This window comes from Taudactylus pleione, unplaced genomic scaffold (assembly GCF_031769625.1).
Source record: "Taudactylus pleione unplaced genomic scaffold, aTauple2 ptg000289l, whole genome shotgun sequence".
In the NCBI taxonomy this organism is placed as follows: domain Eukaryota; kingdom Metazoa; phylum Chordata; class Amphibia; order Anura; family Myobatrachidae; genus Taudactylus; species Taudactylus pleione.
Genome location: NW_028284691.1, coordinates 835,005 through 860,532, shown reverse-complemented (window position 1 = coordinate 860,532; position 25,528 = coordinate 835,005). Strand labels below are relative to the sequence as shown.

Below are 25,528 nucleotides of genomic sequence, written 5' to 3'. Positions count from 1 at the left end.
CCCTCTAAGAACGGCTGCATTTCAGTACCAAAAGGCAATCCTACGAACACCATCTAACTCCACTCCGGGTCCAAGCTCAAGTCAAAGTGTGACAGGCGGATCCGGAGGGGCCGATAAGGGAGATCAGTCCCCGTACACACAGCCCCGGTTCCCAAAAGCCCCATCCACTTATTGACAGTGACACTAGAGTATCAGGCTCAGCCAGCTCAGCTGGTGCGGCTGCTGCCTGTCAGCAGTGCAGCCGCGCAGGCCAGTGGCACAGCACCAGCAGAGAGTCTGTCACATGCACATCGTGCTGGTGCTGGGCAGAGAGCCGGCTTAGTTAGTAGTAGTAGTCTCTCTTCCACGACTGGTCACCCCTGTCCTCTTTGCGCATGCACAAGGTCAGAGTTTTCTGACATGCGCAGTGAAGACAGTGAGGATGCTGAGGATCCGTCGAGATGGGAGCCATTCTGAGCAGCAGAGCAGTTTGGGCCTCTCCTGTCTGTCACTTTTTTTTTGCTGTTAGCTATTGTAGAGCATATCACTGGGGGTCCAGGGGGGTATTGTGCACATGTGGGGCAGGGGGGAACCTGCTTTGTGGAGCATATTTTTATGGGAGGTCTGGTGCACAGGTGGGGCTGGGGGGAACCTATGTGGTGCATTATTGGGGAGCTGGGGGAGCTTCTGCAGAGCTTATTATTATTGGAGGGTCTGGTGTACATGTGGAGCTGGGGGGAGCCTCTGTGGAGCTTATTATTATTGGGGGTCTGGTGCACATTATTATTGGGCGGCTGGGGGAGCCTATGTGTAGCTTATTATTGGGTGGTATGGTGCACATGTTGGGCTGGGGGGAGCCCGCTTTTTTGAGCATGTTATTATTGGGGGAGGGTCTGGTGGGAACCTCTGTGGTGCATATTATTGAGGGGGCCGGGGGAGCCTCTGTGGAGCTTCTTATTATTGGGGTGGTGGATCAAGTGCACATAAGGAGCTGGAGGGAGCATGCTCTGTGGAACATATTATTATTGGGGGGGTCTGGTGTACATGTGGGGTTGGGGAGAGCCTCTGTTGTGCATTTTATTTTTGGGGGGGTTGGGGAAGTCTCTGTGGAGCTTATTATTATTGGGGGGTCTGGTGCACATGTGGAGCTGGGGGGAGCCTCTGGTGCATATTTTTATTGGGGGGCTGGGGGAGCCTCTCTGGAGCTTATTATTATTGGGGGGGTCTGGTGCACATTTGGGGCTGGGGAGATCTTGCTTTGTGGAGCATATTATTGGGGGAGTCTGATGCACATATGGGGCTGGGGGAACCTCTGTGATGCATATTATTGGGGGGCTGGGGGAGCCTCTGTGGAGCTTATTATTATTGGGAGGGGCTGGTGCACATGTGGGGCTGGTGGCAGCCTGCTTTGTGGAGTATATAATTATTGGGGGAGTTTGGTGCACATGTGGGGCTGGGGGGAGGCTCTGTGGGGCAAATTATTATTGGGGTGGGCTGGGGGAGCCTCCATGGAGCATATTATTTTGGGGTATGGGAGGATCCTCTGTGGATCATATTACTATTGGGGGGTCTGGTGCACATGTGGGACTGGGGGGACCTCTGTGGAGCATATTATTGGGCAGGGGAGGGGCTGGTGGGAGACATGGTTGAGAAACCAAATGGTCAGGAGAGGTTGACTGGTTTAGCTCTTTTGCACACCCATTGGGACATTGTAATAGACATTGACAAACTGATTGACAGCTTTCCGAACAATGGAAAACAAAGACTGGAGAATGTGCTGTAAATGGTAGGCTAATTTTTATTTATTATGATCTATTTCCTGTTAATACATTTCTGTTTGCTTATTTTTTAAATATTTGTTGAAAATGGGAGGGGCAGAACTGTAAGTGGGAGGAGTAATGAATAGAGGGGAGGAGTCACTATTAATTCGTAAACCGCTCCCTTAAAAGTAAAGTCTAGATCCGCCACTGCCTGCAACATGCATCTTCCACCTCTGCTCCCTGTAACTACCAACAATGGACCCTGTAACTGCCACCCCTGGACCTCCCAACCCTGCACAATGTAAATGCCCCCCTTGTAACTGAAACCCTCGCACCCTATAACTGCACCCCAGGCAACCTGTAACTGTGCACTACACATTGTAACTGGACCTCTTCCAACTGCCACCCCTGAACCCTGTAACTGCTCCCCATGCAAGTGACACCATGCACCATGTAACTTCCACTCTTGCATTTTTTGTGTGGTATATTGTGTAAGGGGCATTACTGTGTGGTGTAATGTGTAAGATGCATTACTGTGTGACAATGCGTAAGGAGCATTAGTGTGTGGCATAATGTGTAAGAGGCATTACTGTAGCATAATGTGTAAAGGGCATTACTGTGTAGCATAATGTGTAAAGGGCACTATTGTGTGGTGTAATGTATAAGAGACATTACTGTGTGGCATAATGTGTAAGGGTCACTACTGTATGGCTTAATGTGCAAGGGGCGCTACTGAGTGGCATAATATGTAAGAGGTACTACTGTGTGGAATAATGTATATGGGGCACTACTGTGTAACGGGCACTTCTGTGTGGCTAATGTGAATAAGGGGCACTACTGTATGGTTTAATTTGAGTTGTGGGTATTATTATGTGGTCACGCCCCTTCCCCGTGAACCTTGACCACGCCCTTTTTTTTGGAAGTGCCTCGCTGACGCTATTTAAAGTCCATAGGTGGCACAATGCTCTTTCTGGCACAGGACACCAAAATGTCTATTTAGGGCTCTGGTCAGTACTGAAATACATATAAAAAGTAAAAAAATGACATTAGTACAACTCTAAAAAAAAAAAAATATGTTGAAGTTAATGTTTTATTATAGTTCTCCTTCAAAATACCACAATTAGTAATACTGATACGTTATGTAACACAACAGACGGCCATACCTGTATAATTTCTGATACAAAATTAGGTATGTAATGTAAGGTGCTCAAACAGAAATGTTCCAGAAACAGAAATGTTCCAAATACAGAACACTGATTATTTAAGAAAATATACAGGGCTTATTTACTAACATTGATTTAGGTGCAACATCTGTATTGGACCACAGTGGCCAATCAGCTTTACCAGTCTTGTGCAAGTTAGACAATAAAAGGAGCTGTTTTTATCAGTGTCCGATTTTACATAGGGGCTGCAACCCTCCCAGTAAAATCCGACACCCCAGTGACAGGCTGCCTGGCAGTGTCTCCCCATTGGAAGCGCTCCCTGCTAATGTTTTCTCTTCCTGTACTGCCAGTCCAGACTGCAATTAGCAGAGAGAACTCTTTCAATGGACAGCTGCTCCCCTGCTATAACAACAGCCCTTTCAGGCTTCTAGGGGCTGCAGCTGATGCAGTTACTAGAACCCTGGGCTGCTTGTTAATTTGTGCGCCTGTGCGGGCTCACATATGTGCACAAGCCACATATTAAAGACTGACAGAGCAGACTCACCGGGAATGACAGGTAGAAGCAGCTGCTGGTTGTTACGATTCAGTGCACATATTCGTGCATATATTCTGTGTTAGTAATACCTCTTTTACACCTAAATCCCAGGTCCGACCCAGAATTTTGTACATGGGTCCTTCCCGGTTCAGACACTATTTATATTCTGCTTCGACCCGGGTTATTAATTATTGGGATTGCCGGGTCAACTGACCCGGGTTGTTTTTTGTTGAGCCGTTTCCACTAAGGCCCGACCCGGATCAACCAGGCAATAACCCAGGTTTTTGCTCTGATGTAAAAGGGGTATTAGTGAACCCCAGTGATGCTATTTTGTGTTGGAGCATGAATCCTAGTCTTACCTGTGCAATGTGTCCCATTCCCTGTAAAGCCAGCAAGGCATGAGCATTTTGCAGTATGGTTTGAAGGTCCTGCAATACAACTGAAAAAAATTATACTCTAAAGGGGATGTCTATTAATTCAGAAGGAAAAGCACAGACTGTGGTACATGTAGCAAGTCACAGCAGAGGTGGAACATACAGAGGGTATGGATAATATACACAAACAGAATTTTAGGGGAGAATTCAATTAGTGATTTTCTGCAAAATAAATCTTCTACTTATATTGGGGGCGCATAAAAATGCCTAAGTAAATATTTGGGTCATTTTAAGCCAGTTTTAAAAAACCTTCAAAATACACCTCTAACACCCACCTGCAATCTTAAAAACACCTGCCCCACTCATACAGCACCCCCATATACCTGCCCCACTCATACAGTACCCCCATATACCTGCCCCAAATCAATCAACCCATTTTACTGCACTTTTAACTCTTTCACCCCCAAACTTACATGTCATTATTGGCCAAATTAAGCTAATTTAAAAAAGGAGTGTGTCCAAGTGGTTCTGAACTAAGGGGCGATTCAGACCCGGACGCAATGCAGCGATCACATGCTATGGCCGATTGTCGCCCATCTGCGCATGCGTCAATATGCGCATGCGCGAGCCAGTCTTTGCGATCGGGAAGCTATCGCCCGGAATACACAGACGGGCCGCTACTTTGAGTGACAGAATGTACCGTTTGGGGCTGGTGATGGGGGAAAGTGCTTGTAAACGGGGGAGTGGTGCTGCGAATGCAGGCGTGTATGAGCGTCAAAATGGCGTTAACGGCGTGCATAATTAAAGTGGAGCATCTTTGTACACGTCACCTTTTTTTGACTGCAGCACTCGCTGTGCTTGCGGTAGGGTAGGGTCTACCTCAAGCACTGCGTATGCTTCCGATGGCTCTCGATAGTACCGATGGTTTAATATACTTCCTGGAGATGAAGTGTGCTGCGAAGATAAAGGGGCCAGCATTACACCAGCTTGCTATCGCTTTGCCGCAACACGCTAAGACATTGAGGGCGTCCTTAAGTCAGGCCGTGCGAACGCGGAATTTATATATCTGCCCCCTGACGGCAGCGAAAGAGCGAAGCATAGTGAGAGGGTCTGAATGAGCTCCTAAGTCCTGACACTTTTTACCTGAAAAAAGGGATTTTCCCCAACTTTTCACCTGCTCAGGGGGTGGTGAAAACGAATTTGCAAAACGTACATGTCAAAATTCAAACCCGCGAAAACCGTGGCAAATATAATTGCGCGATAAGTATAATTTTTTCCCCAGAAAATCAGCTTATCGTGACTAATTGATTTCCCCCCTTATTGTGCTTAGACATCCCCCCAGCTCAGGCCTGTCATCTGATGTACATTCCAGCTTTATCTCCAGGCATACTTTTAGATTGTATGTTAGATTTTCATGGTGTTTTTTACAGTTACAGTGCTTGTGATAGTATCTTGTATTTCAAACAGGTGTGTCGGAATGACTTTATGTTGAGAGGGCATCATCAAATAGTTCCGACGCCCCTCCCTCCCACCAACTTACCTGTTGCCGGACGCGGTGGGATCGGAGCGGCGGCCGCGGACGGTCAGGGGCTGTACTTTATAGCAATAGCCTGCACAAACGCTGCACTGCATGGAGGAGGAGGTGTAATGTGTGGTCTGATAACGTAAAGACCGCACATCATACCACCTCCTCCGTGCGGTGCAAGAGCCGTGCAGCCTATTACTATTAAGCATAACTCCCGACTGTCTTTGGCAGCCACTTCACAGTTGTGCCTTTAAAATGTTTTAATGGGTGGCCCCAATGGACCCAGGGGTCCACATGCACTGCGCACACCCATTTACATATATGTTTTACTAGCATGCTCCTCCCTCCTACCATAGCTCAGCCAAACTAGCTTAATTCACCAACTTTAATTGGCAGTCGAGGGGGTGTGTGAGCCAGAGAACCAATCACAACTCACAGTCCCTTGATTGTGACTTGTTGTTGGTCCTACTGCTCACCCCTCCATCTTCATGTTTCACCATGTGCAGCTCTGGCTAGGACATACCTCCCAACTTAGCAGAACCATAAATAAAGATATGGGGCATGGTCATGTCTCAATGGGGAGGATATGATCATTCCCCATCAAAACCTGGGTGTGGTTACATGACGCAGGACCATACCACATTAGTGTGCTAGGCTTCCTCTTACCTTCACTACAAACACCCCTTCAATGCCATCCAGTGGTGTGCGTAGCATCCCTTCACTGCATGACATGCCTCTCATATGTCTATACCTATACAGACCATGTCTGTGGACTGGACATTGGGTCAGAACCTCAAATCGTGACTATTCAGCCTAATTCTGGACAGAAGGGTGGTATGGGCTGGGGGGGAGGCATGTTAGTAATATAATTTATGGAGGTGGTTTTCCAGCTTTAGAGAATGCATTGGCTTTTTCGGATTGCAGAGTCCATTCCATCTGTATATTTACTTCACATATTGCTAGTTTTCAAGCATGCAAATACAGATTCACTTACTTTGCATTACCGCTGCAGCTGCCATTGCACAAATCATTTTTGTTATCTAGAAAAGACATGGCATTTTATTAAAAATGTCACTTAGATGCAGTGATGTATGCACAGGGGAGAGTCAGAAATGTATCTATAACAAATTACTATATATGCAGTAACATGGAGCTACCCAAGGAAGTGTAACTGCTCACTAGCTACTGTTTAACGGGGTATAAGGAAATAGTAAGTTGGAGGGAGTATCATTACCACTTCTTGCATAACTGCGCAACCAGTAGCTTATGGGTCCCGGCCCTGTCACTGTTAAAGAGCACTAAACCTAAAATAAAACTCAGTCTCATTCTGAATTTTTTTTGTATGACATTCTCAAACACAAATGTAAATGCGCCTATAACATGACAGAACAGGTTGAATACAGGATCTTGGCAGTTTGGATGCCGGCGGTCAGAATAAGTTGCCTAGCCCTAACCCTCTTCCTAACCCTAAACCTCCTCCCCCGCAGCCTAACCCTAACACTCCTCCCCGGCAGCCTAACCCCCCTCCCCCGCAGCCTAACCCTAACCTTCCCCCTCGCAGCCAATACCTAACCCTCCTCCCCCGCAGACTAACCCTAACCCTCCTCCCCGCAGCCTAACCCTAACCCTCCTCCCCCGCAGCCTAACCCTATGAATCCCCTCCCGCAGCCTAACCCTAACCCTCCTCTCCTGCAGTCCAACCCTAACCTTCCCCCCCAGCCTATCACTAACCCTCCTCCCCCGCAGCCAACCCTAACCCTCCTCCACGCAGCCTAATCCTAACCCTCGTCCCCACATCCTAACCCTAACCCTCCTCCCCGCCGCCTGACCCTAACCCTCCTCCCCGCATCCTAACCATCCTCCCCCGCAGCCTTACCCTAACCCTCCCCCTAGTGTCTAACCCCTAACCCTAAACATCCCCCTAACACTAATGCTTACCATCAGGATGCCGGCGGTTGGGATCCTGGCGCCGGATTCCGACAGCTGCCTGCTGAGCGCAGGCAACCCAACCGCTGGGATGTCAACTACATCCTGACAGAACACAGCATTGTATTTACTTTTCTTATCTACCTCACTGAAAGCTACTGTACTCTAGGCCTGATTCACTACCGGTCACAACTGCGATTACGCACGCAATCAGCCGACTGTTGCATTCTGCACATGCATCGCAGTGCGTGTGCGCGAACCGGCCAGTGCGATCGCAGTGATTACGCAGACCCATCACAGAGTGATTGACAGGAAGTGCCCTTTGTGGGTGGTGACGGGGGGTGTTTGGCAAAATGCAGGTGTGCATAGCGATCACATTGGATTAGCATTCTATAGCAGTCAGACTGCGTGCGTCATCGCTATTGCAATTGCGATCCGTAATGAATCAAGCCCTCTGTCATTAGATAACTTAGGGCATGATGTGTTTATCATAATGCTATAATAGTATTGTAGTGTTCACAGAGAAACGCACCAAACCCATAAAAATATCTACTTACTTAATAGCTGAAAGTTAACAGTAACTATTTTATACAAAACAACTTGTACTTGTTTGTTAAATAATTGTGATTATGTATGTTTTTAAAGGAAGCGCTATGACTTACCGCCGGACACCTGCCCGGCGGTTGGAATCGACACCAGCAGGCCGGCAGAGGAGGAGATCCCGATCGTCAAAGGTAAGTATTGTCTAACCTATTTCTAACCCCCTCACCCTCCTTTCCCCCTCAGTGCCTAACCCTAATCCCCCCTCTAAGTGCCTAAACCTAACTCCCCCTTCCCCGCCGCCTAAACCTAAGTCCCCCGGGAGGGGGGGTGCCTAACCCTAAGTCCCGCCCGGGGGTGCCTAACCCTAACCCTCCCTCCCCCTAGCCTAACCCTAACCTCCCGGGGGGGGGTGCCTAACCCTAAGTCCCCCCCGGGAGCCGTAAACCTAGCCCTCCCTCCCCCCGCGGCTATCCGCAGCGGCGCCCGGCATCACTTCGATCAGGATGACAGGCGTTTAGGTTTAGACGCCTGTCATTTAACCCTCGCCGGGATAAAGCGGTCGGGAAGCCGGCTGTAGGGATTAGGTCCGCCGGCTTCCCGACTGCATACCGTTTTTAAACATAGGTAAACAATAACACTAACACATAACAAATATCCATAACAAACACACACACACACACACACACACACACACACACACACACATTCAACCACACACTTCGAACACCCTCATTAAATAGTGCAGCATTAGGTAATCATAAAATGATGCTCCTAGCCAGATCTCACCAATGTTTACAAATAATCAACAAAGGTAGCAGGACTATTTAGAATTTTGGAGTGCAGCCTCGACTACCCTAGGCATGCTTATAATTAGGAAGGGAGTTAAGCTGGCTATACACACCATTTAAATCACCGGCTGATGAGGTTAAATGCTCCCAATCAGCCTGACCTCCTGTGAGCTCCGCACACACTGTGCTAGAAATAGCTCAGTGTGTACAAGCCATACTTGCCTACCCACCCGATTCGGCCGGGGGCCTCCCGAAAATCAAGTGCCGTTCCTGGCCACCCCGAAAGGCAGGTAAGCCCCCCGGTGGCCAGCGACCCCTCCACCCCCCCTCCGCAGCGTGTGGGCTGGTGACACGTTATTTAGGCCCCAGCCCTGCTTCATAATGTCGATAATCTTGGCCACACCCCCCAGCTATACCCACAAATGCCAGGTAAGATGTCCGATCGCGCCCCCCTATGCCTGCCACGCCCCCTGCTATGCCGATCTGACTGCTCCCTCCCGGAAGGGGCAGCCAGAATGTCGCCAACCCTTCTACAAACTGCTATGGGAGGTTGAGCCGATAAATATTAAACAACACATAAAATGTGACCTCCCATTCCCGGATGTTGCAGGAGCATTATAAGCCATTTATCGACTAACACTACTGCAATGGTACTGTGGGCCTGATTCAGAGGCGCTCGCAGTTTGCGAGCACTCGCTCTGAATCAGGGCGGATTTTTTTTCTTAAAATCCGCCTCCAGGCCGCTCGTAAAGCTGTGGGTGACAATGAAAAACCATCATCTGACATCTGGCCGCGGGTCCTGCTGGCTGGGGGGGGCGCTCATAGGTGTTACTTTCACAAACTCCCTGAAATGTTTTTTCAAAAGTAGGCAAGTATATTATGTTACAGTGTTCCAGATATAAGCTCAACCATCATATTTACCAATCTGACAGCTATAACCAGACCAGCCTTTATCACATTGGCAGGATCCATCGCCATGAAGTCCATCATTACACTTTCCATGGACACAGTCGCATTCTGTTTAAATATAAAAATATATTCTAAAACTAAACCAAAGTTAAACCTTTATAATACATTTGCAAAATATTTGATTGATTAATTACTGAGTGAAACTTTTTGCATTATTTAAAAGATTTAAAGCTACCCTTGATTTTCATATATATGAACATTTTGCAGACTTTTTCCATACGTTGAGTCTCCCATATCCAAAATACTTGGGACCAGGGGTATTTTGGATAACGTAATATTCCGTATTTTGGAATAATGAAATGTCATAATGAAATATCTTGGTAATAGGACCCAAATATACACACAGAATGCATTTCTGTGTTATATACACCTTATACACACAGCCTGCAGGTAATTTTATACAATATTTTCAATAATTTTGTGGTTCAAGCAAAGTTTGTGTAAAGAAATGAAATTCATTTAAGTTTCATATACACCTTATACACACAGCCTGAAGGTAATTTTATACAATATTTGTAATAATTTGTGCCTTAGACAAAGTTTGTGTATATTGATCCATCAAAAATCAAAGTTTCATTATCTCAGTCATGCCAAAAATATTCCGTATTTTGAAATATTCCGTATTTCGGAATATTTGGCTATGGGAGACTCAACCTGTAGGAACATTTCACTAATTATTTTGTGCAATAAATAAACAAGCTTTGAATGGAAAGTTTTTGCATCATCAAAAATATTAAATAGTACTAGTAAATCTAGTGTTGTGCTAAAGTAATAATGAACTGATAGCACAAGGAGCAGATGCCACCACTTAATATACCAGAAAGCAGAAGAAAGTGTAAGATAAAAAAGAAAAACACCAGAGCACACTAAACGACATGTAAAATAAAAACAATAAAAAAAAAAATTAAATGAAATAAATAGTTGATTGATACAGGTTAGGGGCCTTAACTGAAACCAAAAAATATATTACTACTAATTCTCAAATGACTCACAAACCTATCCCTATCCCCTTCCCTATGATCAGATCCTGTCCTGGATGTGAAAATACGGAGGGAAAAACGTAGGGTCCCCCACAATTTTTATCAGCCAGCATCAAGCTCTGTGAGACGGTCCTGGTTGCGGAAATACGAGGTACAAAATGAGTAGCAGTCCCCCGTATTGTCCACAACCATCACCCGGCTCTAACTAGCGGAGGTGTAATGCCACAGTAGGGGGACACACTTGACGGGGTTCCCCGGCCATAGCATTCACAACCTCACACTAGTCATCCCAGGGCGGGGATTCCCTGGAAAGTGGAACCCCCCCCATAAAGGAATCCCCCCTACCGAGTATACCCCAAGCCCAGGCTGATAGCCTGGGGCTATACTCCACACCCCTGGGCAGTGGGTGTGGAGTTGATTGTGTAAAAATTAGAGATAATATTGTCCTTTACAGTGAGACTACTGGTCCCAGCAAGCCGGTGCCGGCATATCGGCACTTAGAGATCTGCAAGTGCTGACATTCCGGGACCTAAGGGCCTGCTGGCACATCTAGTCTCACTGTAAAGGAAATATTGAACAAATGACATGACACACACACCAAGGGCGGGATGCATGATGCATCTCAATTTGCATGCGATTCATCCCACCACTCATCACATGTACAGTATGCTGGCATTAATTACGCAGGAATGTACAAATAAAAATGCTGTCCTTTGCGAGAGAGGGGCTTCTGGATTTATGAAGCATTTGATTTACGTAGCCACCTTATAACTTGCATGCTACGACATGCTTTAAAGGCAAAGAAAAAGTGTTCCACAAGGGGCACTCACGGACTATTAATTATGAATACATGTTGCTATGATTCTCATAATTGGTGGCCCAAAATAATAAATCGTAAAAATTAACTTTTATTATGCCTATTAAAATTGTAGCGAAATATAAAGTGCAAAGTGTTAAGGTGCTTGTATTGTGAGACAAACTAACATATATATAAAAATAAAATGTCCTGTCCACTACCAGTCTAATTAATGTTCCTAATAAATAGTTTCAATAACTGCACAAATCAAAACTCCGTCACAATGTGAATGTTCAATCCTCAATATATTATAAATTAATTGGGGTATTGTAAATGTCAATAGTGATCTATTATAATATAATTGTTTGATCTGAGATGTGATCGTATCGTCACTAAATATGATTTATAGTCCTTCAATCACATTAGTGTCAAATTACATACCATATTAGATTACGTGTCCCAATATATGTCACTTCACAACAAAACTGATAATACAAAGATAATCGCAAAATTATCAAGTAGTGAATAGATAAATCTAGAAAAGAATCTTATATACCCGATATAATATTCAAATATAAGAGCTTAATACCGAAATGATTTGCATATAAATTCAATCTAGGATTGATATTATTATAATTGATCTCCACAATCCACAGTCGACCTATTTCATGTCAGCATGGGTGATTTATAATAAGAATAATCACACCATTCACCAAAATAATGATGAGTTGTCTATTGAGACTTATATAGGTCCAATCTCAGGTTGATATTATTGTGATTAATCACCACAACCCACAGTCGACCTAATTTATGTCGACATGGATGATTTATAGTAGGGATAATCCCACAATTCACCAAAATAATGATGAGTGACCTATTGAGACTTGTATAGCACTAAAATAGCAGCAATACTGTGCAATATAAAACTAATTACACCCACTGTTTTGAGGTAAAAATTCCTCTATACAAATAGTATCTATGTATCGAATAGTATGATGTAACCACAACAATGTATAATTTATAAACACAATTACTGTTACATGTTGCGCAAAGGTTTAAGAATGGCACAGGCTAATAAGTAGCTCTGCCGCTGATGAAATCCGTTATTACTGAAGGCTCCATATTAGCAGCACACTGAATTCATAATTAACTAATCATGCTGCCCAAAGAAGGTACGTGGATAAGCTTGGATTAACACAGACGCTCAAACACACTATTTCACGTGTGCATTACCCCTAATCAGTATAGAGGCTTTATGACCTTTAGTCTGGTCTGATCTTAGCATTCACAACGTATAATGTCATTTTTATTTATTTGACAAAATCGTCCAACAGTATAATGTGTACGGAGGACGCGGAGTGGACAAACAACAGATTAAAACCACCGGACACGCGGGTCCACGTGTGCGGTGCTCCTAACGTACGTTTCGCTAACGCTTCATCATAGGATCAACCCGACAAGTGGGTTGCACGGGGCTATATTCTCACTGATTACCAATCAGTATGCTTCTTCAAGATTGACAGATCTCCCAGGCTATCAGTCTTACCTGTCAGTTTATTACTTGTAAAATGACTAGGAGGGCCATTATGATCGCTGTGGATGACGAGTATCATCAAGTATTATACTTAGTGATAGTTAGTGGATCTCCAAGCCTGTCAATATAGCTTATTAGCTAATGCCTAAAAAATATTATTACGATCCTCTTACTCTATTACAGAGGGGCTATTGCAATTACTAAAGTGGAAGATTTTAACTCATTCACTACCTGGAGTTCCAACTTAGGAAATAGAATAAATATATATATATATCTCTAAACCAATGGAAAAATATCCATTAGATAATCAAATCCATATATATAGAGAGAAATCTCTTAAATATAAATTAAATTATATAAAATAACCAATCATTAATATAGTTGAATTAACACAATAATTTCCCAATATTACTAAAATAAAAAATCAATATAAAGTCCATATAAAATTTTTATATAATACCATATGTGTAATTACAGTGTCATATAATGTCATTGTGATCTCATCTAGCAATAATTCATACTGAAAACAAAAGTGATAAATACTAAAAGTGAACCAAAACACAACAAAACTAATAGTGATTAATTTTTCAAAACATCATTACAAAAATTATTATAAAATAATAAACAATGACCTAAATAGTGAAATATATAAATTAATAATAAGTGTACTTATAAACCCATAAACCTATGATTACCATAAATAATATATAAAGAAGTTTTACTGATAAGGGTCCAGTAGAATAATATTATCCTATCTTGACCAATAGTGTCTAATAGAGTGAAAAAAAATAAATGTGATTACAAGTGAGTATGAAACTTAGTGAGATAACTTCTCATGTGAAAAAATTAACTCAAATAATTGAGATCATAAATATTCAAAATGATTCCCTGTTTCATGTTAGTATATGATTTTATTGAAGAAAAACCCCATAATTTATATATTCATTGAGTCCTGATGGTTGTAAACCTCCCATTAAGAAAGTCCATTGGCTTTCTTTCTTAAGTAATTGTTGGGTGAGGTTGCCACCTCTTATACCCAAGTGTACTTTCTCAATTCCAAAAGCTGTTAATCCACTAGGATTGCCTCCATGGTAGTCATAAAATGTTTTGCCACAGAGGTCAATGGTTTAAATTTTTCCTTATCAGTTTTAGAATTTCTAATTGAACCAATATGCTCTAAAATACGTTGTTTCAGGGCTCTTGTTGTCATACCAATGTACCTCATCCCGCACGGGCATGTGATACAATATATTACGCCCATTGTTTTACAATTGATATAATCCCGTATTTGATGTTTTTTTCCATATTTATCCATAAAATAGGTGTTTTTTTGCATCTAATTGCATGCCTTACATTCCCCACATCTAAAGCTTCCTTCCACAATGGCCTTCCTCCTATTTGACTTAGAGAGATGGCTATGGACCAATTGATCCTTGAGATTGACCGAGCGTCTCCAACTAATCGATGCCCTAGTACCCAGGGCTTTGGCAAGATCCTGGTCTAACAACAATGTGTGCCAGTGTTTGTTGATAATATTTTGGATATCCCTCCATTCTGAACAGAAATCTCCCACCAATCTTATAATTTCGGGTTTACCCTCTGTCATACTTCTATTGGGGTATAATAGGGAGTTCCGATTTTTCTGTTTTACTTCATATCTTGCTCTTTTCACAGCTCTTCTGCTGTAACCTCTCTGTATTAATCTTTCAGCAAGTTCATCTGCTCTAATTTCAAATTGTAAATCATCAGAGCAGTTTCTCTTAATACGAAGAAACTCACCCTTCGGGATTCCCTTAAGAACTGGAGGGAAGTGGGCACTAGTTCTATGTAGAACGCTATTGGTTGCCGTGATTTTCCTATGTAAGTCAGTGGATAATCTTCCATCTTCTCCTCTTTGTATTTTTAAGTCCAAAAAAGCAACATCAGAGTTACTGATTTCAAATGTAAGTCTTAAATTGAGACTATTAGTATTCAGAATCTCAATGAATTCAACAAATTTGTGTCTGGGGCCATCCCACAAGATGAAAAGATCGTCTATATACCTCATCCACACTAAAATACATTTAGTGTACTCCTCATGTATATCACTGAAGATGATAGACTCCTCCCACCATCCCAAATAGATATTGGCATAGGTGGGGGCACAAGCCGCTCCCATAGCTGTGCCCCTCACCTGCAAGAAAAATTGTTCATTGAAAACAAAAAAGTTTTTAGTCAACACAAATTTCAATAAATCCAAAAGGAATTCACCAAACGAAGTAAGTCTCTCCTTTTCAAGGAAAAATTTAACTGCATCAATTCCCCTATCATGTATGATACTGGTGTATAGCGATTCTACGTCGCACGTTGCAAGCAGAACCCCTTCTTCAATATGGATTTCATCTAACTTCCGCAGGACATCCAATGTATCCTGCACATATGAGGGTAGGGTAATTACATATTTCCTCAGGTGAATATCCAGAAACTTGCTTGCCTGTTCTGTAAGGCTGTTGATACCGGATACTATCGGTCTCCCTGGTGGGGATTTCTCATTTTTATGTATTTTTGGCAAAAAATAGAAGGTGGGGACCACTGGGTCACCCACCTCCAAAAACTGAAATTCTGTTTTAATGATGATACCTTGTTGATAAGCAGATGTGATGATGTTCTTATATTGCCTTTTAAAATCCTCAGATGGACTGAAAGGTAAACATTTGTAAGTTGTTTTATCCTTAAGTTGTCTGAGAGATTCAGAGATGTAAAGTTCTTTGTCCCATAGGACCACATTGCCCCCCTTATCAGAGGGTTTGATAATAATGTCATCCCATGATTGAATTTCTCTAAGGGCTTCAATCTCTTCCTTTTTGAGATTACCCATCTGTTTTAAATATCTGGGTCCTTTTTTCCATAATAAATCTAAATCCCTTGAGACTAAGTCCATAAACGTTCCTACTACAGGACAAACTTGATTTTGTGGATAAAATGTTCCTTTCCTTTTACAAATAGGTCTCAAGTTAGATGGTGATGTCACTTGTTCTTCATTTAGCTCTTGTAATATAGTCAGTGCTTCAGTCTCTTCCACAGTAAGATTACTGTTACTTTCATCATTAATCCCCTCTTCTAATGGTAAGATTTTATCAGTCGAAGTTGAATAAAATTTGTTAAGGAGAAGTTTCCTCCCAAAAAGACGAAGATTCTTTTCCCATTTAAACCGATCAAAATGATTGGTGGGGGAAAAGGTCAAACCCCTACTTAGGATCTCAATGTGTTGATCACTCAATATCTTAGATGTTAAATTAATAACCCTCAATTTGTCCTCCCTCATCCTAATAGGGTCTATCTCCTCCTCTGTGATTTGCGTTGGTATTGAGGGGTATCCTGTGAATCCCATTTTTCTCGATACCTGGTGTTTCTGCCCCCTCCTAATCTTCCTCTTTGAGGTCTTTGGTCCAATAATGGACCTTGGGGAAGATCTAAAAAATCCCTTGTGGAAGGTCCTGGTATACTTTCTCTCAAACGAAACGAGTGAGTAGATCCTTCTGTATCCGAAGACTCTTGATCCGTGGAGGTATGTCCCTGTGAGGGTCTTTTCTCTTCTCTCCAGTTCTTACCCCCTCTATTGGTCCATTTAAAGACTTGATTCAATACATAGTGTCTTTTATCACGTACAAATTTCCTCTTTTTACGTTCCACTATCTCATTCTCAAATTCAGCCAATTCTTTTTTGATCTTTTCAAATTTCTGTTGAAATTGTATTTCCTGTTCATGTATTTGCAATTTGTTTGTCAATCGTTCAATCTCCTTGGTATATTGGTCTAACATCAAATTATCATGTTTAACAAGGACCAACATGAGATCATGTGAACATTTTTTAAGAACGTCTTCCCATTCAACTCTCAGTGTTTCTGTTGCCAGGTCAAATGATGGATATATTTTAGGTCGCAGACCCCTCGGTGTTATTTTATTTTTCATATAATTTTCAAAGGTGGTCATTTCCCACCAGGTCCTGCTTTGTTTTAATAAGTTATATTTTAATTGCATCAAATCCTCATTCCAACTTTGACTCTGATTGATGCCTTCATTGATATTATCAGGGAATATCATTCCTAAATCACTATTCCACCGCTCTCTCCTACTGTTTACTTCAGCTGAAAGGCTAAAATTGGCCATTGTCAAGGATAAGTATAGTATAGCCCCTACTTTGTAAGGTCACCAAATTAATGAACTAAGGTCGTGCAGTATTAAAAGAATTTGAGAAAAGACCTCAAAAAATCAACTGCAAAGCTAAAGGTTTATCCGCACTGACCTATATAATGATATAATGTCCTTCCCCTATATCATATTAATATATTTATAATTAGTTATAGTTTAAAGGGGGGTGCACCCAGGAACAAAAAGTACATACATTAAAGACAAAGGAAAAGTGTTCCACAAGGGGCACTCACGGACTATTAATTATGAATACATGTTGCTATGATTCTCATAATTGGTGGCCCAAAATAATAAATCGTAAAAATTAACTTTTATTATGCCTATTAAAATTGTAGCGAAATATAAAGTGCCAAGTGTTAAGGTGTTTGTATTGTGAGACAAACTAACATATATATAAAAATAAAATGTCCTGTCCACTACCAGTCTAATTAATGTTCCTAATAAATAGTTTCAATAACTGCACAAATCAAAACTCCGTCACAATGTGAATGTTCAATCCTCAATATATTATAAATTAATTGGGGTATTGTAAATGTCAATAGTGATCTATTATAATATAATTGTTTGATCTGAGATGTGATCGTATCGTCACTAAATATGATTTATAGTCCTTCAATCACATTAGTGTCAAATTACATACCATATTAGATTACGTGTCCCAATATATATCACTTCACAACAAAACTGATAATACAAAGATAATCGCAAAATTATCAAGTAGTGAATAGATAAATCTAGAAAAGAATCTTATATACCGATATAATATTCAAATATAAGAGCTTAATACCGAAATGATTTGCATATAAATTCAATCTAGGATTGATATTATTATAATTGATCTCCACAATCCACAGTCGACCTATTTCATGTCAGCATGGGTGATTTATAATAAGAATAATCCCACAATTCACCAAAATAATGATGAGTGACCTATTGAGACTTGTATAGCACTAAAATAGCAGCAATACTGTGCAATATAAAACTAATTACACCCACTGTTTTGAGGTAAAAATTCCTCTATACAAATAGTATCTATGCATCGAATAGTATGATGTAACCACAACAATGTATAATTTATAAACACAATTACTGTTACATGTTGCGCAAGGGTTTAATAATGGCACAGGCTAATAAGTAGCTCTGCCGCTGATGAAATCCGTTATTACTGAAGGCTTCATATTAGCAGCACACTGAATTCATAATTAACTAATCATGCTGCCCAAAGAAGGTACGTGGATAAGCTTGGATTAACACAGACGCTCAAACACACTATTTCACATGTGCATTACCCCTAATCAGTATAGAGGCTTTATGACCTTTAGTCTGGTCTGATCTTAGCATTCACAACGTATAATGTCATTTTTATTTATTTGACAAAATCGTCCAACAGTATAATGTGTACGGAGGACGCGGAGTGGACAAACAACGGACTTTATATTGATTTTTTATTTTAGTAATATTGGGAAATTATTGTGTTAGTTCAACTATATTAATGATTGGTTATTTTATATAATTTAATTTATTTTTAAGAGATTTCTCTATATATATATGGATTTGATTATCTAATGGATATTTTTCCATTGGTATAGAGATATATATATATATATATATATATATATTTATTCTATTTCCTAAATTGGAAGTCCAGGTAGTGAATGAGTTAAAATCTTCCACTTTAGTAATTGCAATAGCCCCTCTGTAATAGAGTAAGAGGATCGTAATAATATTTTTTAGGCATTAGCTAATAAGCTATATTGACAGGCTTAGAGATCCACTAACTATCACTAAGTATAATACTTGATGATACTCGTCATCCACAGCGATCATAATGGCCCTCCTAGTCATTTTACAAGTAATAAACTGACAGGTAAGACTGATAGCCTGGGAGATCTGTCAATCTTGAAGAAGCATACTGATTGGTAATCAGTGAGAATATAGCCCCGTGCAACCCACTTGTCGGGTTGATCCTATGATGAAGCGTAAAGCGAAACGTACGTTAGGAGCACGCCACACGTGGACCCGCGTGTCCGGTGGTTTTAATCTGTTGTTTGTCCACTCCGCGTCCTCCGTACAGATTATACTGTTGGACGATTTTGTCAAATAAATAAAAATGACATTATACGTTGTGAATGCTAAGATCAGACCAGACTAAAGGTCATAAAGCCTCTATACTGATTAGGGGTAATGCACACGTGAAATATACATTGTTGTGGTTACATCATACTATTCGATACATAGATACTATTTGTATAGAGGAATTTTTACCTCAAAACAGTGGGTGTAATTAGTTTTATATTGCACAATATTGCTGCTATTTTAGTGCTATACAAGTCTCAATAGGTCACTCATCATTATTTTGGTGAATTGTGGGATTATCCCTACTATAAATCATCCATGTCGACATAAATTAGGTCGACTGTGGGTTGTGGTGATTAATCACAATAATATCAACCTGAGATTGGACCTATATAAGTCTCAATAGACAACTCATCATTATTTTGGTGAATGGTGTGATTATTCTTATTATAAATCACCCATGCTGACATGAAATAGGTCGACTGTGGATTGTGGAGATCAATTATAATAATATCAATCCTAGATTGAATTTATATGCAAATCATTTCGGTATTAAGCTCTTATATTTGAATATTATATCGGTATATAAGATTCTTTTCTAGATTTATCTATTCACTACTTGATAATTTTGCGATTATCTTTGTATTATCAGTTTTGTTGTGAAGTGATATATATTGGGACACGTAATCTAATATGGTATGTAATTTGACACTAATGTGATTGAAGGACTATAAATCATATTTAGTGACGATACGATCACATCTCAGATCAAACAATTATATTATAATAGATCACTATTGACATTTACAATACCCCAATTAATTTATAATATATTGAGGATTGAACATTCACATTGTGAAGGAGTTTTGATTTGTGCAGTTATTGAAACTATTTATTAGGAACATTAATTAGACTGGTAGTGGACAGGACATTTTATTTTTATATATATGTTAGTTTGTCTCACAATACAAGCACCTTAACACTTGGCACTTTATATTTCGCTACAATATTAATAGGCATAATAAAAGTTAATTTTTACGATTTATTATTTTGGGCCACCAATTATGAGAATCATAGCAACATGTATTCATAATTAATAGTCCGTGAGTGCCCCTTGTGGAGCACTTTTCCTTTGTCTTTAATGTATGTACTTTTTGCTCCTGGGTGCACCCCCCTTTAAACTATAACTAATTATAAATATATTAATATCATATAGGGGAAGGACATTATATCATTATATAGGTCAGTGCGGATAAACCTTTAGCTTTGCATGCTACGACACGCTGCAAGTTTCGGAGCAAAATCACAACACACTGACAGTGAGACTTGGCGAGCGCAAACTCGCAGAATAACTAGGACCCTCTCCCTCAGTCCCACTGTGCATATCCGAGATGGGAAAAAAATATATTTTATATAGATCGTTTGTTCATACCATTGTTTTTTCCCTGTAGGCGCTATGGACACTTGGGGCGAGATGTAATAGAGATCGAGTCTGTCGGAGGTGCGGGATGCAGACTGATCTCGATCGTTTTTTTAAAGTTGCCGTCATTTACAAGGTAAAGTCGTACTGGCTTTGCCTTGTAAATGACAACAACTTTAAAAAAACGATTGAGATCAGTCTGCATCCCGCACCTCTGACAGACTCGATCTCTATTACATCCCTTCCTCTGTGGTTAAATATAAATAATAGAATTTTAATACATATAAATAGGGCTCTGATCAGAATGGAACCCATGATTTCAGTGGTGTGAGACATCACTGCTAATCACTGTGCAACCGTGCTGCCACAAGGGGACCAAGCTAATTGTTAAATAATTTGTGCATTTAATTTTTTTAACTTTCATATTTTTTAACATTCTAAGGGGCCTATTTACTAAGCAGCATTAGGAGAAGTGAAAAATGAAGAGTAAAAAGTGATAAGGGGCCAGCCAATCAGCTCCTACCTGCCATCTCACAGGCTGTGTTTGAAAAATGACAGTTGGGAGCTGATTGGCTGGCACCTTATCACTTTTCACTCTTCACTTTTCCTAACACTGCTTAGTAAATAGACCCCTAAATATCTTAGATTTCTTGGCTTTAGATAATTCCAGGCACTAGGAATGAATCCACTAAAAAGACACCAGTGAAACATTTAGAAGCAAAATATAAAATAGTAGTATTAATAATGGGCTCCGGCCTATGATCGGAAGTGTCACTAAGATATCATTCATAATAACACAATGGAACTTAAGGTGACCTGATTGGCAGTCTGTCCCATATCTCCCGGCTTCACAGGATTCACAAGCGGTTCCATGAAAGCCTTCTTTACAGATACATTCTCCACTTCCAGTAATTCCATCCTGGCACTTTCCATTATTGGAACACACATTGCCCAGCCCCCCCGGACAAACTAAACATTGGTGTCCATAATATCCAGCACAACACATGGGAACCTGGAACAGGGAAATAAACATTTCAGAACTATGGTATTAATACATTTCATATAAAACTGAATCAAACATAGCATACAATAATGGAATCCTTTTAAATAAGCTTAATATATGATCTGTGCAATAATTACACAGGTCTGCGATGAAAAAGCTTTTTTAACAAATTTATGTTATACTTATAGATTTTTGGCTTCTGAACACAAAAATTACTCCCGATTTTGCATATCACATCACGCTTTTCTGCAAAACGTGTATTTATGAATCATTCTGAGTCATTTTTGTCATATTCTTTAAAGTAATAAATGTGTTATGCCTACATTTATTATAAAACATTGTCTTAAATGAATTCAGTCAGTAGTACAGAATGTTGCAATTCAGTTCTCGTCATAAATCTTCCCCCCGCCAAGTGCCAGATTAAGGTCCACATGGTCCTGGAGCTGAAATTTACAAAAAGCCTAAACCCCATACTGTCTAAAGGAACATTGCACACACGTACCACAACTACAAGGTGAGCTGGCAAAGGTGGAACCAAATATAACAGATGCAACACAGTTTAGCCCTGTGCCGGCTCATTTAAACCCCTCCCTACCACCACATACACACATTGGCCCTGATTCAGACCCGGACGCAAGTGGGCGATCGTAAGTTCGGCGTACGTGCCGAAATATGTAAATTTAAGCGCTCGCACGTAATTTCGAACGCACCTAAAATTACACTCCAAAGTCTACTGACCCCTCCTCTAGCTAACGAGCGAGCCAAATAGCGAGCGTACATCCCCAATGTGGCTTGCAGGGAATGTACGCACAAGTACAAACCGGAAGTGGGCCTGTCAGATTCCGATTACCTGCTCGTTTATTCTGCCTACCTCCCTCAATCGTATCATGCCAATCAATATATCAATTAGCTTAATTGCTCTTCACATGTGTTTTTTTTTTGAATTGCAATAAACTTTACTCTTGTCCGTGTTTGTGTTTTCCCGCAGAATACGTACGGTTTAAACAATAGCTTTCTTTTGCCAAAATACATGTTTGAGCCAATTATCCATTTGTTTTCTGTGTTTTTACCCACGCATATTTTACTGGGTTCATTTCTTTATTTAAATTAGCTTACGCATGTCACTGCATCAAGCCTATCATAACTCTCAATAGATTTTTGGCCCTGTCAAACACATGACTCATACACTAACCAATAGAATGGTTCCTGTTAATTTCCCAACTACATTAGCCAATCAAAATTATTTTCTGGTCTTTATTAAAACTGTTTTATTAAAAATACACCACTGCCATCATGAGAGCCTCTGCATTCACCAAGCGCGAGCTCCTGGTTTTAACAGAGGTGATGGACAGGCGGATCACCAGCCAGCCTCCCCCAATCACCAATCGTGAAAAGCGTGTTGCCTATGCGGAGGTTCGTGGACGCCTGCGTTCCTTCGGCTCACGCTGCCAGATCGGCCAGCTGGAGCACAGGTGGTCCGACCTTCAACGACGGATGCCCCGCTTGCTGGCATGCTTTCGCATGCGGATAGCGGAAAGTACGTTTTTTTGTCTTTGGTTTTCATGTTTATCTTTGTGGCCCTATCTGCGTGTGCATGTTTTCTTGTATGGCCTGTTTATTCTTTGTACTCATATCTGCGTGTGCATGTTTTCTTGTATGGCCTGTTTATTCTTTGTACTCATATCTGCGTGTGCATGTTTTCTTGTATGGCCTGTTTATTCTTTGTACTCATATCTGCATGTGCATGTTTTCTTGTATGGCCTGTTTATTCTTTGTACTCATATCTGCATGTGCATGTTTTCTTGTACGGCCTGTTTATTCTTTGCACTCATATCTGCGTGTGCATGTTTTCTTGTATGGCCTGTTTATTCTTTGTACTCATATCTGCATGTGCATGTTTTCATTTTTTTGGGTTAAACAATTAGCGTTTAACAAGGTGATGTTCTAAACTAACCTCAATTTGTTTTCCATCATTTAGGGGCAGAGCGAAGACTACGGCGTCATCGCCTGCAAAGACGGCGCTCTCGTCCCCTCTCCCCAACCCCCAGCCAAACCTCCTCTCCCCAAAATACCCAAAATTCCTCCTCCTCCCCAGCCTGCCCAGACCCTGTCGCCCATCCCTCTGTGCTAGTTCCCCTCCATCCCAATTCCCCCTCGACCTCAACCCACCCCTCTCTTGACCACCCCATCTCCGGAATCGGTGATCACCCCTCCCACCTCCTTGGGAAATTGGACCACCTCCGAGGAGGATGAGGGAGTTGTTTCGGGGCCAGCCGTCATTCATAACGGTATGTTTCCCTTTTATCCTTTTTTGTTGTTGAAAATGTGTTGATCTAATCCTTTGTCTGTGCCTTTGCCTTTTTTGGTTTTCCAAAAGTTTTGTTAAATATCTGTTTGTATTTACATTTCACAGCTGATTTCCCCATACACATATCCCACATGGCCAAACAGTCAAACTTGTATGTCTGGCTTACGGTTGTTTTTTTTTAATGGTTTTTTGTTTGTCCATTTTTTTTGGCTTCTGGGTTTTTGTTAAAATGTGCTTTTTGCAACACTATTGTCACTTTTTGATAACTCTCTTTTGCTTGTGTTTTTTTTGAGATTCATAAATTATGGATTCATTGTAGTAAGCACCACCATTTTCTAACCTACAGAGGACCAGAGGCGTTTGGCGGACCTAGCCGGGTGCGTCCAAGTTATGCGGGGGCACGTGATCGGCCTGCTGGTGGTCCTGGATCGTATGGCAGGGATCCTGCGTCCCTAATTATTTTGTTTTAACCCGCAAATTATTTTTCCTAATTAAAAAGTTAAATTTTGAGTTCAGTCTCATTCCTTGTCTCAAAATCTTACATTGTTTAAACTTACATAAGTAGACTCTTGCAGCAAGTATTTGCAACTAATGTCACTAAGATTGTGTTATGTTGTTTTTTTTAAAGCAGGCACATGAAACAGCTAACACTAACAATAGGTTTTGCGAGTTTACAGTTTTTTTGTTTTTTACTTTAAAAAATTTACATGTTACAATTTTGTGGGAAACCTGCTTAGGCCGAGATTCCAAAGCATACTGATTCTACATAATACCTTTTGGTGTTGGTTTGGACCCACAAAGCATAGTTAAATAATGTGCAAATTGCCACATTACAGGATTAACCCTTAAGCAAATTTAACCTGGGTGAACCTGCTTACACCTGCTTGTAATGTACAATAAATTTTTTGGGATTACAATAGGAAAAAATTTATTCACCACATAAAAAAAAAAAAAAGTGTTGGTTCACAAACAATACACACAGTGAAAACAAAATGTAAAAACCAGCAAACACCATAAGAAAAATTAAAAGAAAAATCAAGAACTGGTTGACGAATGAGCATGCCAACATGATTCAACAAATGTTGCGTTTCAAAATTGGGTCCAGAATATATATCCAATGTGTCCCCATGAAGTCATTTTTTGGTAGCAGGAAGTAGTCATCGTTTCAGTCCAAAAGATTATGAAATAAAACACAAGATGGGAAATAAAAAAACAATTAATTTTATGGTCTCAAAAAATCCTTACGACATTGTGTCAAAGAACTTCTTTTGTGCCAATAATTACCTAAAATATCGGGCCACCACATCATCGCGTATGGCCCCCCCACATACTGACCTCCGGCCAACCTCGGGGGGGCCATCCTCAGGCAAGGCATCCTCTGGCTGCATTGGGACACCACTCCTTATGGCGATGTTGTGAAATATCCCACACAGGACCACAATTTTCGAAACCATATCCGGCAAATACATGAGTTCGCCACCAGAGCGGTGGAGGCATCTGAATCGGCCTTTTAAAAGGCCGATACAGTGCTCCCCCACTTGCCTGGTGGCTGTAAGTGCGGAATTAAAATTACTTTGTGGTCCTGGTGTGGGAGCCAAATAAGGAGTGAGCAGCCAGGGCGTGCAAGGGTAGCCACTGTCTCCTGTGAAAAAGAAGTG

The 25,528-nt window shown here is 41.1% G+C and overlaps 1 protein-coding gene across 1 annotated transcript in view; it reads right to left on the bottom strand.

Moving 5' to 3' along the window:
- The window catches only part of STAB1 (stabilin 1), a 490,754-nt gene that overhangs the window by 298,124 nt on the left and 167,102 nt on the right, over positions 1-25,528 (bottom strand). The window contains exons 37-40 of the mRNA XM_088482458.1: positions 21,376-21,571; positions 9,515-9,610; positions 6,331-6,376; positions 3,797-3,876 (exon numbers count right to left, since the gene is read on the bottom strand). Coding sequence (XP_088338584.1) covers positions 3,797-3,876; positions 6,331-6,376; positions 9,515-9,610; positions 21,376-21,571 — 418 coding nt within the window. The remainder of the gene's footprint in view (positions 1-3,796; positions 3,877-6,330; positions 6,377-9,514; positions 9,611-21,375; positions 21,572-25,528) is intronic.